At 43.4% G+C, this 17,959-nt stretch overlaps 1 protein-coding gene across 1 annotated transcript in view; it reads right to left on the bottom strand.

The window, feature by feature from the left end:
* Nucleotides 1–12,660: 12,660 nt before the first annotated feature.
* The window catches only part of ldlrad3 (low density lipoprotein receptor class A domain containing 3), an 82,439-nt gene continuing 77,140 nt past the window's right edge, over nucleotides 12,661–17,959 (bottom strand). The window contains exons 5-6 of the mRNA XM_062548279.1: nucleotides 17,807–17,959; nucleotides 12,661–15,646 (exon numbers count right to left, since the gene is read on the bottom strand). The exon at nucleotides 17,807–17,959 is cut by the window's right edge and continues 250 nt beyond it. Coding sequence (XP_062404263.1) covers nucleotides 15,484–15,646; nucleotides 17,807–17,959 — 316 coding nt within the window. The 3' untranslated portion in view covers nucleotides 12,661–15,483. The remainder of the gene's footprint in view (nucleotides 15,647–17,806) is intronic.

The following is a 17,959-nucleotide window of genomic DNA, read 5'->3' as shown; positions in this document are numbered from 1 at the left end:
CTCTTAACCTCTAACAAATCTCTGAGGGGTAGCCCTGGACTGACAGCTCGAATGATAGCTTCAATAATTTCTACCTCTGAATGACCTTTTCTTTGTCCTGTCTCTATTTGGTTCATGAGACTGGTGTAGGACAATTTGTCCCTCTGTCCTGTCTCCCCGATCTGTCCTGAGATGCGGAACTCTCTTCTCAGGGTCACCTCAGGAACTTTATTTGATGTGTTGTCCTTACGAGTGGTAAGAGCCTTTACTCTGTCTCCTGCTGCACTAATCTCCTCCTCTAACAGTCGAAGTGCCTCAGCCTGTTCTTTTTGAAGTAGAGCATGTTTCTGTTTTAATAGTTCAAGCTCAGCATTTTCTTTAGGTGGTGCAACTGGACCAACTGGACCAACTGGGGTTTTCAGAGGCTCAATGAAGGACAGTAGATCTTTAAGATATTGCAAAAACAACTCGGACTCTTCACCCTGTTCAGTGTCCTCTAAAGTGTTCTCTGCTAGCCTAATGAGGGCACGCCTTGACAGACTCTGGAGCCCTCCACTTGCTGGCTCTTTGCACTTTAGATGCTGACACACTGACATGAGGTCTGTCTTCCCAAGTGTTGGCAATACTCGACTCACTTCATCCTGTAACTCCTCCATTCTTCTCTGTTTCTCCTTCTAGGTTCGTCTCGTTTTTGAAGCTGGATGTCGACGGCGTTCACACAGCTTCTCCTGGCTGGCTCGCCAAAATATGTAGCGGACTCAAAGACTCAAAGGCTCAATAGTCTTGATGCCACAGATTTAATGAAAGGTTTCTGTAGAAATATACAAAAATGCACTCAGCACGGACACAGCAAACATTCACGTTTCTGTTGCAGCAAAGAACTAACTTAATCTCCTTGTACAGAAAACTCATCCACGTCAATAATAGCCTATAAGTTCAGGAGGGAAAACCGAACGCGGGCTTCTCAATACGCTAAACAAAGCTAGACAGCTAACATAGAACGGCACAATATCCCTTTCAAATTAAGCACATGAAACATGAAATTCTCATTTAGCTGTCATTACATGTTACTTAAATGCTAACACTCTCATGTAAATTCACTTTAACACCAGCTCACCTGTAGAAATATACAAAAATGCACTCAGCACGGACACAGCAAACATTCACGTTTCTGTTGCAGCAAAGAACTAACTTAATCTACTTCCTTGCTGAGATTCTCGTGAATACAGCCCTATGCTAAAGCGCTCTGCTGCCACCTACTGGCGTGGCTGGTGTACTGAATAACTAAATAAGAACAATCAAACACTTTGAATGAACACACAGACAATCACATTGAACTGAGGGCGCTACACATGCGCCACTTGTGACACCTAGTGTTTTGTGCCACTTGCCAGCTATTCTACCCTAACCTATGGAACTGTTGGCAACTAGTGCGGGACACTTAGGTGAGTGGCGAGAGACAGTAGGCAAGTGGTAGTGGCCTGTGGTGCAGAACAGTTGGCAAGTGGCATCAAGCAGTGGCATGAGACAGTAGGCAACAGGGGCGAGTGGCACGGGACAGTAAGCTAGTGGCACAAGATAGTAGGCAAGTGATATGTGACAGCAGGTAAATGGTATGGGGCAGTGGCATGAGACAGTAGGAAACTCAGAAAGGAGGGTAACCATAAGACAGTCACCATGAAATGTGAGTAGCACGGGACAGTGGACAGGTGGCTGGGGGCATTGACGCAGGATAGTATGGCAACTGGCATGGTCGATCACGTTGCAGCGGTCGAGTGGTGTAGAACAGTAGGCGAGTGGCACGATACAGTAAAAGACACACCAAGAGTGATAACTATAACGATAGCTATAAACAGTGGTTAATATGAATGACGATGTTCAGACATCAACTATAACAATAACAACATGAAGAACAATGTCGTTGGAGATTTTGAGAATGATAAACAGCTAATAGCGAATCAGAACCCATCGCATTTTAGCCATCACATTCATTAACACAAGGAGAGACTTTGCTGACTGTTGGTCAATGTGGATGCTTTTATCATTATGGTTATACTGTAGTTATCATTCTAGGTGTGACTGGCCCTTAAGCAAATGGCATGAGAAACTCTTATAGTTTTCACTAACCTGAGAGTGAGTGTTCTGGGAATAATTCATTCTTTGAGATGTTTCTGGTCTTCCAGCTCCCTGAATTACTGGAGCAGGTGTAGATCACATCCAGGTGTGGACTCTTCTCCACTGTCCAAACTGGACCAGACTTATTTCTCCCTTTGTTATCAGTCCAGATGACCTCAGTGTTTTCATGATCCATTCCCACACAGTTTAGGGTACAGCTAGTAGAGTTGCACTGTTTGGTAATGTTGAGCTCCAACTCGATATCTGCAAAAATGATACCATTCACTGAATTATCTTATCAGAGGACTTTAATAGGAAGGACATTTAAAACACACAGTTGTGTGTTTGTGAAAATTGTTAGAGATCCAGTTGCTGACGTAATACTGCTCATTGTATTTTAAAATGCTGAGTTTATTGTTTACTTTTACTGTTTCTAACAACATAAATCTTACTATTGATATTTGATCAACAAAAGTGAAAAAGAAATCATACTCACCAACTACAATAAGATTGTATATTATTTGGTCTAAGCTATTCAACTTGAATGCGTAAAATCCACTGCAATTTGGTTTGACATCCTTAATGGTTAGAGACAATGTTTTAATGTCAATATCCATGTTCAGAAAATAACTTTTTGCTTGTTGCTCTTCGTCCCAGTCTGCAATGACCGTGTTGTTGAGCGTCCATTGAGCAAACTCTACGTGTATATTAGGTACTTTGGATTGTAGGGTGATGGAGTGTCCTTTCACTGCATGTGCCGGAATAGCATCTAGAGTAGATTAAAGGGACGTGTTAGATGACGTATCAGGAACATAGTTTATCCACGAGTAAACTTCTGTAAAATGTGTGTTATTTTGTTCCTCTCTAAAATGCCACGATGATGGTCGAAGACTGGGTAACAATTCACAAAGGTGCCTCCACCAGTAACATCAGAGATTGGTACCCAAGTCATAAACAAACAATGAGGTGCTTAAGTTTCTGACACTGACTGCAGAGTTCTGTAACAAATATGCTCATGGTATTTTGCTAACACATTGTCAATTTATGTCTGAGTAGCATTAGTATTATGAATTATGTCTGAGTAGCATTATGAAGTATTATGCATCTGACCTCATGACACTAACACTAAGGGCAAATAAGCAATTGTCATCATATGGGTATTTGGAAATATAGACGAAAAGTTAGTTCTAATAAGTTTCCTTTTTCAGCATTGGGGAATCCAATTTCCTGGATTGTGATTGTTTATTTTTCTGTTTTAGCTGATCAGACAATTTGAAAAGAGCAGTCTGTAATGAGGAAATGTTGATTGATTAGTTAGTTGTCGTTGCTCATGGGGTGGTTGACTGAAGCTCATTAGAAGTACAAAGCATTGCCTAAATTATTTTTACAATTATGACCGCCACCAGTACACCCATCAGCTTGCAGATGGTGCAATTTTAACCAGGGTTGCTGGTTAAGGATGATAGCCTACTGTCACACTCTCTCACACACACACACACACACACACACACACACACACACACACACACACACACACACACACACACACACACACACACACACACACACACACACACACACACACACACACACACACACACACACACACACACACACACACACACACAGATGGTGAGAGTAGTAACAAGGAAAACGCTCTGGGGACTTGTTCCATGGGAGAAAATTATTATTTTTGTGTCATATTTTCACACAGCTCTATTACTGCCTCAGTGGCTTGGACCACTGTGTTATCACTGTCACCTGCCACACACACGCACATACACACACACACACACACACACACACATGTATTAGGGGCCGCCTAGGCCATAATTCATACTTGGTCTTACACACACTATCATAATCTTGCATATACACCACCACTATAGTCATACACACTCATTATTATAATCCTTTTACATGTATGTATAGAGTATAGTCATATGAGAGAGAGTATAGTAGTGTATATGTGAGAGAGTTTAGTATAAGAGAGTTTAGTGTATGTGAGAGAGTATAGTAGTATGTGAGAGAGTATCCTGACAAATAAGCAGTGTTTAAATCAGAGAGGGTTAAAGCGGATAGTAATGAAGGATCTTTTAAATGCCTCGATCAAGTGATGGCTAACAATCATTAACATCTGTCCTCTGTCATACCTCATATTTGTAAAACTAACCACAGTGAAACTGATGAACGATAAGCAGCATTGTAATACCTCAATCAAGTCATATATCATACGCATTCCTTGTGAAAGGGTCAATGTGCAGGAGTGCTACTATCAAAGCTCTCTTTTGTTCTGTACAAAAATGATTGAGGGCTAGGCTACTTTATTCCTTTGACTTGTAGTGCCACTTCACAGTAGCTTCATTACCGATATGCATTAACCCGTTTAATCCCAAAATATAAAAAACATGTGTCTTGAGTAACCCTTTGAAGTAATCAGTAACTATTTTTTTTTTTACATTTTCATTAAAAAAAAGTGTGTGAAAAGGAGTGTTTTATTTTTGGTCATAAATGTAACCGATGGGTAACTACATAGTTTTAGTTTTATGTTTTTTGACACATTTCATTGTGCAATGATCTAATTTCCAATGAATTCCAGTCTGAGATGATATGGGGACATTGTACAGTACATTACAGTACATTACTCGGTTCATATCCTGTGTTGTCCCTATCTGAATCTGAAGTTGTATTATTTGAACACATTCGTTTTAAGAGTGTACTATTAATCTACTTAATCCAAATTCACAACAGTTCATGAAATTGAGGGTGATGACTGCACCCACTGTTTGGGTTAGGTGGTCTAAGTCTCATACATCATGCCTAACTGGAGGTATGATGAAGCATAGCTAAGTTGTTGGATATGTTATTTTTTTTTTTTTCTAACTATTGCCCTTTTATACTTGTGTTATGTACTATTACCCTCTGCTTTTAATTTTTATTTATTTATTTATTTATTTAATGTAGGCTACATTACATTAACAGCACATTGAATGACCCCTGTATGAAATGTGTTATGTATTTAAACTTGCCTTGCCTTGCAACAATATTGTATTCTGGAGGAAAAAAAAGAAAAAAAACCCTCCAATCTTGCCTTGAGCCTTATGTACAATGCCTTGCAATATGCAATACAAAAAAACCCCTCTTGCACCCTTCATATCAACTGTTATAAGTGGTACTCACCAACTACAATAAGGGTTGCCGTTGCAATGTTTTGGTCCTTGTGATTTACCTGAGCCAAATATTTGCCATTGAAATACGGCTGCAGGTTTGAGATGGTGAGGTCCCAGGTTTGCATATCCAGTGTTGTGGAAGAATTAAACATCCCATAGTAAGTTGGTCCCTCCTCTCCTTCAGCCCAGTCTGCAGCATTATTCTGGTTGTGTTTCCAGGTAATGGAGGAAACATTTGTTCCCTTTAGCTGCTTTACCGGGAACACAATAGACCCTCCTTTCACACCATACACTCTCTCCTCTGATGTGGCTGGGGAAAGGATGGAGTAGGCTTGTAGAGGATCATTGTGCTTATCAAAACATGTTATTAAACTGACTGGCTCTACTTAAGCTTTACCACAACGGTCACAAGTTGACTCTCTGCATTGAAGCACATCATACCTTTTCTGTGATATTTAACTACTCTGTTGGGCGGTGGTAGCATAGTGGTTAAGGAGCTAGCAGTTGTGCCTCTGAGCAAGGTACAGTACTAACCCCAAGGCCTGACCAGCCAGACCCACCGCTAGGTCTTTGTGTTGATATACAGTAATTGACATACAGCATGCAACTCACTTTGGATAGAAGCGTCTGCTTAATGTAAAATAATAATAACAAAACATTGTTACTAAGAGCAATCTGGGGGGCACCTGGAAGATGAATAAGGCAAATTCCAATCACTGAACGCATTGTTGCAATGGCCTTCATGGTCATTCGTCACACTGTAGTTAAAATCAAGGAAGACAAAGCACTCACTAAAATTCCTATCATTTCGGACAAACAGCACAACAATACAATCACAATGTACAAAATGTAAAGTCTGGACTGAAAATGAAAGATTTAGAGATTCAATCAGGCAAGTTTGACCCTTATGGGCGCTTCTGGAGTGAAGTTAGGCGTTGGCGTTGCAACAACATTTAGAGACATGTTATTCTCTTTAAATGATTCTAAGTTATTTGCTACAGAGGGACATCAATAAAGTCTCACCTGAAAATAATGTGCTGATACAAATCAAAGTAGAGATGAGACACAAAAACTCCTGTCGTTTTCTTGGAGAAGTAAAAGTAAACTACTGTAAACAACAGAACAAAGAAGGAAGACGTGGCAGAGAAGGGGAGGGGGGGCGGGGGGGTGTGGGGGGGTACCTGCATCTTGAGTTGAGGTGGAGCCAAAACTGGAGGTGTGTTGTTGTGTAGTTGTAATCGACCAGGCCCCCAGCCACCAAGCCAAACCATGCTGATTTATCACACTCTATATTTCAAGCGGTCTGTTGGGCAAACTACGTTAAGGGAGAATTATGGTGATTTTTCACATAGACCTCTGTTTCTTGAGGTCACCAAGTACTAAAGGCATGAACATGGGGCCTAATAAACATGCCCCCAAAGCACTGCTTGGCCATGTTGTTTTATCCAATATTTTGAGCAGATGTATAGTCTGCCTTATTGTTGTGTTTTCTACACTTAACGTAACAACCATACGGGTAGTAGGTTCACAAACTCTTACTGAAACTTTCACTTGGACAGGCTCACTCAATGCATCTCTGAGAACTGTATCAACACGCGGCTTCATAGGAAAACATAGTGCCACATTACTATACAATAGTTCCTCACAGTGGTTCATTTGAACATAACACTTATAAACGTGCCTCTTATACACATTGAACCAACAACCAAACCAAATGCAAAAATAAAGACTTATGTGTAATTATTCCATATTGAGGTTGGAGCTGGCTTTCTGCTCAAGGTATAGTCATTTTTCCCTTCCTCCATCAGTCACACTGTACTTGCTCTATTAAGTTCAGGTGATTTTGAGATGAAGTCTATTGTTAGTGGGACTGCAAGTAAACCCCCCCCCCCCCAAAAAAAAAAAAAAAACAGAAGAGCCTGAATTGAATAGTTTGTTAATAATATTAATTATTGTGCATACTCTAATACATTATGCTGACCATAGCATGATAGAATCCCAATCTTTCTCTTTCTCTCATCATTCATCTCCTCTCTCTCTCTCTCTCTCTCTCTCTCTCTCTCTCTCTTGTTGATCATTTTGTCTGCGTAATCAAGGTACAGCCTGTACCGTACAGGTACATTCCAAACCTCAACTTGGTGTACTCTCATCACGACCTACTAAAACCAGACTAAGCGTTTTCTCCTCAAGTTTTGGATACCATAACTTTCCATGTGTCTGAACCCAATCTTCCCTCTGAGCCCCCTGGTGGATCAGCACTTCCTTATCTAAAGGCTCCAGAAAAAGGAGGTTATCTGCTCCTTTATTGGCCTCAGATTGTTTCATTTTAAAAACGGATGTAGAACAGCCATTTTGTGCATTAAGCTCCAAAAAGATGAACATGATGTTCTTCTTAAGGACGTCTTATCTGTATGCACTGTATACACAAATAAAAGAAATGCTTGGAAGTAGATGCAATAGATAGAGATGATTTATATACCATATCTAGTACAGGCCCTACACTTTGCTTCTCACCATTAGGTTCCATTTCCATGAGTTCCGTTCCTTGGGTTCCGTTTCCTTGGGGTCTGTTTCCTTGGTGAGATGGCACAGGGCTACATGGCAGTCTGGCAGTGTCAATAGTGCTGTCAGCATTTGCCAAGTGCTTTGTGATTTGTGTGTGTGCGTGTGTGAAAGAGAGAGAGAGAGAGAGAGAGAGAGAGAGAGAGAGAGAGAGAGATTGTGTGTGTGTGTGTGTGTGTGTGTGTGTGTGTGTGTGTGTATGTATTTGTATGTGTGTGTGTGTGTGTGTGTGTGTGTGTGTGTGTGTGTGTTTGTAGGGGGAGCTCAGAGCTGGTTGGGGTGGACTGAGTGGCTGGTGTGGGGTCAGTGAAGTTGAACCAGGGGCTCACTGTGAGCTTCCCGGGTCATCGTGCCAGATTTCCACAAATTGGATTATTACACTTGTGTGTGAGTGGGAGACACAGAGATAGAGATAGTGTGTGTGTGTGTGTGTGTGTGTGTGTGTGTGTGTGTGTGTGTGTGTGTGTGTGTGTGTGTGTGTGTGTGTGTGTGTGTGTGTGTGTGTGTGTGTGTGTGTGTGTGTGTGTGCGCAAGTGGACGAAGTGAATGTGTGTTTGTCACTGACATTGAGTATCTCCTTGTGTATGTTTGTTTTGGATGAGCATCCATGAGTGGTTCTTTACCATATGTGTCATTCATTCTCACTCTCTCTTTCTCTCCCTGTGTGTGTGTTTACAGTAACTTTTTCCAAGTGCTGGACTGTATGAAGTTCCAAGTCTTGTTCCAAGTCCAACACTGTATGAATGGGCTTGTTTGTTTGTTTGTTTGTGTGTGTGTGTGTGTGTGTGTGTTTAGATGGCTAAGCAGGCATTCTCTATGTCCCTGTTTAGTGTTGCAGCCCGCGTGTGAACGATGGACAATAGAGAGATGAAGCCGCACAAAGAGCCTCTGTGCCTGTGGGCTCTCAGCAGTATGGAGTGAGGGATGGAGAGAGAGAGAGAGAGAGAGAGAGAGAGAGAGAGAGAGAGAGAGAGAGAGAGAGAGAGAGAGAGAGAGAGAGAAGAGAGGAAGTCCAGAAGAAAGGAAGCAGGACTGAGCAATTTATATATTTAGATGCTCTAAGGGCCTCAGTGTTGCCAGTGACCACACACACAGTCACACTCACAGGCACACCACACACACAATCACACTTATAAGGACACCGCACACACATGCATTGCACACCCACACCCGCACTCACACCCACGCGCACGCGCACGCGCACGCGCACACGCACACGCACACGCACCCGCACACGCACACGCACACGCACACGCACACGCACACGCACACACACACACACACACACACACACACACACACACACACACACACACACACACACGTGTGTTTACATAAGGTGGTGTCTTCTTGTCTATTTAATTCTTCTTTTCACTGACATATGTTCACAGACTGCAGCGTCATATCTTCAGGCTTTGACAAATGACTGCTTTACACTTTTTACAGCTTGTGCCTAAATGGTGGTCAGGGTTGAGCGTTAGTTTAATCCTCCATTCATCAATATCACTTGCATGTGTGCAGTATGTTACAGTAAGAGGCCTCTTTCGGGTTGGTAATTCTCACCGCATTTAATAATATTTTCATATATTTCGAATGAATTCATGTGTCCTGAAGCTAGCTCTGAAAAAGAGAAAGAGGAGGAGGAGGACTGGAGAGGAAGGCTAACAATATAACTGACCCATGGACACAGTACTGTATGGGCAAAAACATGCTGTATAAGCAAGAGCCAGGGGACAAAGCCTTGTTTGTGTATGGCGCAAGTTTCAGCAAATTGCCTCAGACTATGACCTCTCCTCAGAAAGCTCCAAAGGCGTCAATAATAGACGGCCGAAGAGACTGTCCAAGATGAGGGGGCCACAGAGTGACAAATTGCCTGGACTGCTGACCGACAGACGTCATGTTCAATCACAGTTTGGACAGCTGTGAACGTGTCCCCCCCGTCACACGCTCTGGGAAGCAACACTGCGGTTTGTCTCAGGATTTTTTCCGTTCGGGGTTTGAAACTATGAGAAAAAAATCCATTTCAAATACATTCCATGCTTTGAATCATTGTCAAGACAAGAGATTGCAACAACTATAGCCACATGCCAGAGAGAGAGAGAGAAACAGAGAGAGAGAAACATAGAGAGATCATACTGTATGTTGGAATTGTAATGATTGTGTGTGTGTGTGTGTGATATCATTATGTTGGACTTTTGATGATTGTTTGTTTGTTTGCTTGTGTGTGTGTGTGTGTGTGTGTGTGTGTGTGTGTGTGTGTGTGATAGGCTATCATATGTTTTGATGTGTATGAGGGCCAGCGATCGATAATGGTGAAATGGTCCATCCCCACCAACTCCACTTCACTTGACCTTGCTGACTGAAGAATGGCCCTCGGGTAACCAGCAGTGCGGCACAAGGCAGATGAAGACATGAAACTTTATTACTCAGAGAGAAATTGTATTTTTATAGGCACCGTTTTATTAACACAGAGGTTTTCAAACTGCATTTTAATGGTACTTGAGCCTAACTCCCTGCAAATAACATTCTAAAAGAAGGATCTTTATGAGTTTTATGAGTCCTGCCACTTTACTTAATGCTTTTATAGTATTTTTATTGCTAAAGGCCAATATACAAAATAACTGGTGTGTGTGTGTGTGCGTGCGTGCGTGCGTGCGTGCGTGCGTGCGTGCGTGCGTGCGTGTGTGTGTGCGCGCGCGCGAGTGTGTGCGAGTGTTTTGGCATGTGTGGCAGGTACAGTATGAGTCATTTATTTCTGAGATTGTATCCCTGTTTTGACCTAAGTGTCTCCTCTTTGTGACTGGCCGTACAGCGCTGACCTCATATCGAAGTCTGGTTGTGATCTCCAGTGAAGAATGACTATAAACAATGACTCACGCTCCATGGCCACGCTCACAGTCACATCTCAAGCAGAGCTACCCCTCTCCAATTCCACATAAGGAGTGTAGCTTTATCACGGCACGCGTTCCTCATCCACACACACTTAAAGGAACACGGCCGCACAACTGTTTGGGAAATTACCCTTTCTCTTCTCTGCACGTGCAATGACCCAGTCTTTCACCCTTAGCCGTAGGGTGACCAGACGTCCCCGGTTTCAGGGGACAGTCCCTGTTTTTGGTTGCCTGTCCCCGGAAAAATACAGAAAAACTACTTACGTCCCGGTTTTTTGAAGACAAAACTTGTATGTATTTCAATGAGATTGATAGTCAAACTGAAATGAACATTTTTCGGCATTTTTGGGATTAGGCTATGTCCCTGGTTTTGATTTCGGACATCTGGTCACCTTACCTTAGCCTAGCTTAGCATAATTCACAGGAGGTGAGTTACACCAGTTAGCCTGTAGATAAAGGGAGCTATTGAGGCTAACTGGTGTAACCCATTTCCATTGATTCATGCTAAATTGGTGTGGTCCTTTTACAGGTGGACACTATCAAGCGGTATAACTGATCAGTAGTGACTGGTGTGTTTATCTAATGGCCTGTCCTCCTCTCTCAAGAACATGATAACCATATTGTGCACTGAGCCTTAGCAGATGCTGTCCAAATCAGCCAGTAGAGGAGGCTGTTTAGCTGTCTTAGGCTCCGTGATGGCACATGCCGTTAGGAGATTTAGTGAGCTTTATGAAACTGAGACAAACTTAGACCACTCAGATCACCTCTCGCTCTTCTCATCCTCCTTTCATTCTCTCTCTCCCTCTTGTGTGCGTGTGTGTGTGTGTATTTGTTTGTTTGTGTGTGTGTGTGTGTGTGTGTGTGTGTGTGTGTGTGTGTGTGTGTGTGTGAGTGTGAGTGTGAGTGTGTGTGTGTGTGTGTGTGTGTGTGTGTGTGTGTATTTGTGTGTGTGTGTGTCAGGGTTCATACTTTTTTTAAAAAAACTGGAAAAGTTATGGAATTTGAAAATGCCAATTTCCAGGCCTGGAAAGGTTTTGGAAAACAAAAAACATCCCAAAAGTTTTGGAAAAGTCATGACATTTGCCTTACCCAATTCACTCAGAAACATCTCTCATTTGGGCAGGTCATGTCTCACACTTGTGTCACAATCGATTGGCAAACGTTTACGTTTTGAGAGCATTCCTTCTAGGTAACCATCCCGTTATCTCACGCCTCATATTATTAATGTAGCACTAGTTGATGTGAGGTTTTGAGAAATATAAGGTCATGGAAATTTGTGAAAAAGTCATGGAAAAGTCATGGAAATTCTCTGGTGGAAATGTGTATGAACCCTGGTGTGTGTGTGTATTTGTTTGTTTCTGTGTGTGTGTGTGTGTGTGTGCGCGTGTGTTTGAATAAATGTAAGTGAATGCACTTGTTTGGCTGATCTCTGCATATTCCGTGGCCTGTCCAGGGGGAAACGGCTGCTGTTTGAACTGCTCCTCTCATGAAAGGACAGAGTCCACCCTTTCATCCTTCAGTGAGCTGGGGAAGCTGTTTGATTCTGAGGTCTACTCTGTGAAGATGAGGCAACTGGCCCACTCATGTGTTGATGCTTGGGGCTCTCAGTGCACCTCAGTGACAATGCCATCACCATGGCAATGACAGCTGACTGATGCTGCTGGGGAGGTGAGCCCATCTCCCTGACGACGCACTCTCCTCCTCCCAGCTTCTGCGTGGGGCTTTGAAATGCTGTCAGATTCGCCTGAATCATTTAGTATTGTACTAGTTCACATCAAGGGTAATGAAATATATCCCCTTACAAATCAGAGTGAGATATGAACATGATGTTCTCTGTGAGATGTCAGCCTTATGAACTCTTAAAATATATCTGCAGCTCAAAAAGGATCTGCATGCAAAGTGAGAAATGACAAAAAGTGCAACTGACTTTCTTTTTGGTAATAATACATTTATTGTCATATATTATGAAGAAGGAGAGGGGGTGGGGGACAGGGCCTGGCACTGGTAGTGGCTGTTGATTTTAGTGTATTTGATTTGTCAGCCTTGAATCTAGAAACACTGGAATATAAACCACATAGTAGTAAGTGACATCTGACTCAAGATCAGCAGTTCATCCATGACCAAAATGCTCTCTTTTGCAATCTACTAAGGCTTAACGGGTGAATTCCACTTCAACAATACACATTGGTATAGCTGTCAGTTATCCTTCAAATGTATCTATGTATCCATATCACAACTCTACTGTGACAATATGTCATCTTTTGCCTTCTGTTGAGTGCATGAGCATCAAAAAGTGTTATTTCAAATGTGTTAGTGTTCGATCATAACAGTAATGTTTCAAATTTTAGTGTGGAAGATTTACAATGTTGAGATGATCTTGCATGCAATGTCCTGCTTTCCTTCTCTCTCTCTCTCTCTCTCTCTCTCTCTCACACACACACACACACACACACACACACACACACACACTGTGTGCACAGTTGCTACTAATCCACAGGCACTGGCTAAATTTCAAGAGATCCAGCATGATTTTGAAATCAAATGAAGCAAGTGACATTCACATTTCATGGACAACTGTAGATCATATTACAGTAAACACTTGGAGTTGTTGCAAAATGAGCACATTACAGATAATGAGAACAAAATGACACTTTTTTTGAACAATATACTTCATAGCACAATGAGCTGCGATTCATTGTTTCAAAACATTACATGTTAGTAAATCACCGTATGCTAATCGTCATGCAATTGAGAGCTAACGCACTGATTCACGTCTAGATCCTAACTTGGTCATTTATTATTAAATACGTTGATATGTAGTCACGCTGACTAAAGTCCTGCCAGGGTATCACACCCTAAAGAAATGAGATGACTGCACTGGACTTGAGTGAACTCTGGGATAAATGCAAATTCTGCTCTAGAAGAGAGAGTCAGTACATTTCGATGGCAGTTTTGACAAGTCACATCTTTGATTTTGACTTAGATTGTCACCAGTTTGAGTTTGATTTTTTTAATTTAACGGTTGTCTGCACCGATGCGTCTGGCTGGAATTTTGGGGAGTTGGGGGGTGGGAGAGTGAGGGGTTAGAATCCAGCATAAACCAGTAATGTTCCTCGACTCCAAAGCAAATGAGTGGCACTTGGGTGACTCGGCCAAGACAGCCACCATAAGGCAATGATTTCCCGAGAGATAGTGTGTATGTGTGTGTGTGTGTGTGTGTGTGTGTGTGTGTGTGTGTGTGTGTGTGTGTGTGTGTGTGTGTGTGTGTGTGTGTGTGTGTGTGCGCGTGTGCGCGTGTGTGCGTGTGATGAAATAACTGCTAGGAATAAGTTCGTAAGACATAAAGTGCACAGCTCCATATTTCTGAAGGTGCTCTTGCTGAACCCTACTGTAATAGAGTTCCCCACACAAAACGCCCCTTCTCGCAGGAGGTCTGTGCTCCTTTGTAAAGAAAGACTTGAAATAAATAAAGATGCAGGCCGACACCAGGCGTCTGATCAGCGGAGTGGCAAATCGGTTGACTGGGAGGAAATGACCTCCACCGAAGGATAAAAGCATCCCACTCCATCAGATAGGCAGTCGGCGCTTTAGGCAGCCACTGGGGAGAAAACTGCCCATGCCAAGTGATGAATGGGACCGAGATGGACAGGACGAGAGCCAGACTTCGTCTCGACCAGACTCCGAGGCACATTTTGGAAGGCCGCACGCACGTGCGCACGCACGCACGCACGCACGCACGCACGCACGCACGCAGACACAGACACAGACACAGACACACACACACACACAGAGACATACTGCAGACAAACACTTACACACAAACACACACAGACCTACACACACACACACACACACACACACACACACAGACAGACACACAGACACAAACACAAACAACCCACAGGATTTTCTGGGGTCCTTAAGGCTTTCAGAAGCAACGTCTTCTTAGCAAAGAGCCTTTTGTTGGATGCTGTAGAACCCTAAAAAAAAACACATTCGAGAATATTCTTCCATGGAGACAACCACTGAGGTTCTAGATGCCATCTAGCTGTCAGGAGTGTAGCGATATACCCTGCATTACTTACAGGTTGAAGGTTGGCTGTAGGCTGAGATGAGAACTGATGGGCACAGGAGTACCAGAGTTGAGGATAGGCGTGTAGTGTGTGACACCATGCCTGAGGCGCACCTCCAGAGCCAGCCACTTGCTCTGTCCTCTACGGCCACGTTCGGTCCGGCACGGCTAAGATACTCATGCCCTAGCACTATATACACATATATACTGTACACCACATACGCTCTAACATAAGACACATCTTATTATTGCCCATGTCTGTGACACTTTACACAGCTAACGTGACATAGTCCCCTTTGGGGGAAAAAAAGACATCTCTAGGCATAAGTGCTCGTCTTGTGCTCGTCTCAGGCTATGTTCTGCTCAAGGGATGTTCCTCTTCGGGTACTCTGTTGTCCATCTCACAAGAGAGTCCTTCCAGATGGTTCCACTTGAACCCTTTAAAAGTGAACAGAACTGCTGTAGCGTATGCAAGCATGAGGGTCAGTCTCTTGTCCTCCTCTCTTACAGAAGGTTGTTAAGGGGGGAGGCAGAAAGAACCAACTCTCCATGTTAAGGGGGATTGTGAGTGTCATACCACCAGACATCCAGCAGAGGGAGCTGTCTGGCAGGGTTTGAGGCAAGAGATCTGCAGTCCGTCCATTTCTCTCCTCAAGTGTCTCTCTCTTTCTCTGGCTGCAGCCCAAACTCAGGCTTACAGCTGGTCACTCTCCTCGGTGGGGGTGTGGCCAGTCCGGTGGGGGTGTTCTCGGTGAGTAGCGGGCTGGGGGGGCTCGTAACTGGGCAGTTCTCTGTCGGCTGGTACTTCCCCCTCGGGAAGGTAGGGCGGAGGGGGCAGGTCAAACCATGGAGGCCTACTGTACACACAAACATACACACAATTAACAATATTAGTACATTTCTTTTACAGTATACTAAAGGATTTTGATACTGACATTGACACATGTTTGATTACATTCATTAGATTCACAACATTACATTAGCCATCATATATGTGCATATACACAGACACATACACAGACACACACAGACACACACACACACACACACACACATACACACATGGCAGCTTTCCCTGCATTCTTAGTCCAGTCCAGTATTAGTCTGTCTCCATCTGTTTGATGCTGTGTTCTGCAGTGTGTGTTGTGCCTCATTGTGACGGACTACCTCCTCAGACTGTTTGCGATTACCGTACTCGCAAATGTTTGCCAAAAACTCAAAGTTAACGGAAAACTGTTGGCAAATGTAAATTCCTCTTTATCACGCAAGGGAAACCTTTGTAGGATTTGTGATTTTCAGAAATGGTGGTCTCTTTCCCGTTGGCATGCCTCGTTTGAAATACAAATAAATAGCCTAGCTCTGGAAGAATACTCTGAAAAGGACGGATGCAACTTTACTCCATTTCCCCAGGTCATCGTAGCAGGCAAAATAAGCTACTTTCTTGGAGTAGCTTGGTATCCAATGATTTCCTGAAGTGTCTCTTGTGGATCTCAAACTTTTTCCATTCACGACATTGAAGTTGGCACACAAAGTTGTTAATATCCAAAGGTGCAAGCTCACCACCCGGTGATGGTGGTTGCAGGAGAGGGCCACTGTTGTTGGTAGATGTGGCCGCAGGTCAAGGCTTGTTTAAAGGCCGATCATCGTATTGTAACAACTAGGCACATGTTTAGCACTAAAGTCCAAAGCATATTTTCTCCTCTGCATTTATGATGGCAGCTGCAAAGGGGAGATGTGTAAGACTTTAAATTGCTCTGATTTGGCACGGGGCAGCGATACTCACAAACAGCAGACACACACACACACACACACACACACACACACACACACACACACACACACACACACACACACACACACACACACACACACACACACACACAGCAGAACAAAAGTGAGTCAAGAAAACTATTAAAAAGAAAAAAAAAACCTTTAAGTGAGCAGAAATGTTTATGCCCTGAATGAAATAATGCCTAATCAATATTTAAGAGCTTATGTTGTTATGAGTCAGAGTGATTTGTTATGTTTATTCATAAATCTATGCACATAAATGTTTGTTAATGAACGTGGGCAGACATTTATGCTGGAATGACTTTATTATGATTCTAATCATAGGAGTTAGTTTATCTGAGCCAAGAGAACAAGCCCTCTGGCAACAGACACTCATCATAGATGAGGTGTGCCTGTGCAAGTGTATTTGTGTGTGTGTGTGTGTGCGTGTGTGTGCTATGTGTGTGTGTGTGCTTGTATGTGTGTGTGCCTGCCTGTGTGTGTGTGTGCGTGTGCATGCGTGTCTGTGTGTCTGTGTGTGCGTATGTGTGTGTAGGCTACATTTGTGGGCACACTCAATCTTAAAATTGCCTCTTTACTATGTATGTGAGTGATTAATATTTCTGTATGTGCATACAGTATGTTTTTGCTAATGTGCATTTGAATACTTGTGTGCACATGCCATATGGGCCTGTGCTTTTGAGCTTTGTCTGTCTCTGCGTGTGGATGCATTCATATTATATATCGCATATACAGTATGCTCTGATGCATGTGCACCTGTGCAAAGTGTGTGTGTGTGTGTGTGTGTGTGTGTGTGTAGCTGGTTAAGAGAACTTCTGTGAGTGTGCATACACAGATGTGTGAATGTGGGTGCATATGTCTACGGACTGTATGCATGCACGTGTTTCTACACACACAGGTGCTTGAACGTATCCGTAAGTCCATGTGTTCATGTGTGTGTGCTTGTGTGTATATGCATGGATCTCTCTCTCCAACCGGCGTGCTTGTGGTGTGTGTGTGTGTGTGTGTATGTGTGTGTGTGTCTGTACATGTGTTTGTGTATGCGTGTGTGTCTTTGTATGTGTGTCTGTGTGTGCGTGTCTCTCTGTGTGTGTGTGTGTGTATGTGTGCATGTGTATGCGCATGCACACATACACACACACACACAGTATGTGTGTCTGTGTGTGTCTTTGAGTGTGTGTGTGTGCGTGTGTGTGTATACGTGCGTCCGTGTGAGTCTCTCCTACCTGGCATCCAGCACAGCCTGTGAGTAGGAGGGGGGCGCGTGCGATGGCGATGTCGGCGGGTAGAGGGCGCTAGCGAGCAGCTGCAGCCCCGGCGGCGGAGAGGCGGGGCTAGCGGCCAGGGCGTGGCCTGGACTGATGCCGCCGCTGCCGTGG

Source organism: Sardina pilchardus, chromosome 10 (genome assembly GCF_963854185.1).
Source record: "Sardina pilchardus chromosome 10, fSarPil1.1, whole genome shotgun sequence".
Classification (NCBI taxonomy): domain Eukaryota; kingdom Metazoa; phylum Chordata; class Actinopteri; order Clupeiformes; family Clupeidae; genus Sardina; species Sardina pilchardus.
The sequence above is the reverse complement of the archived record's forward strand: the minus strand, read 5'-3'. Positions and strand labels throughout refer to the sequence as shown.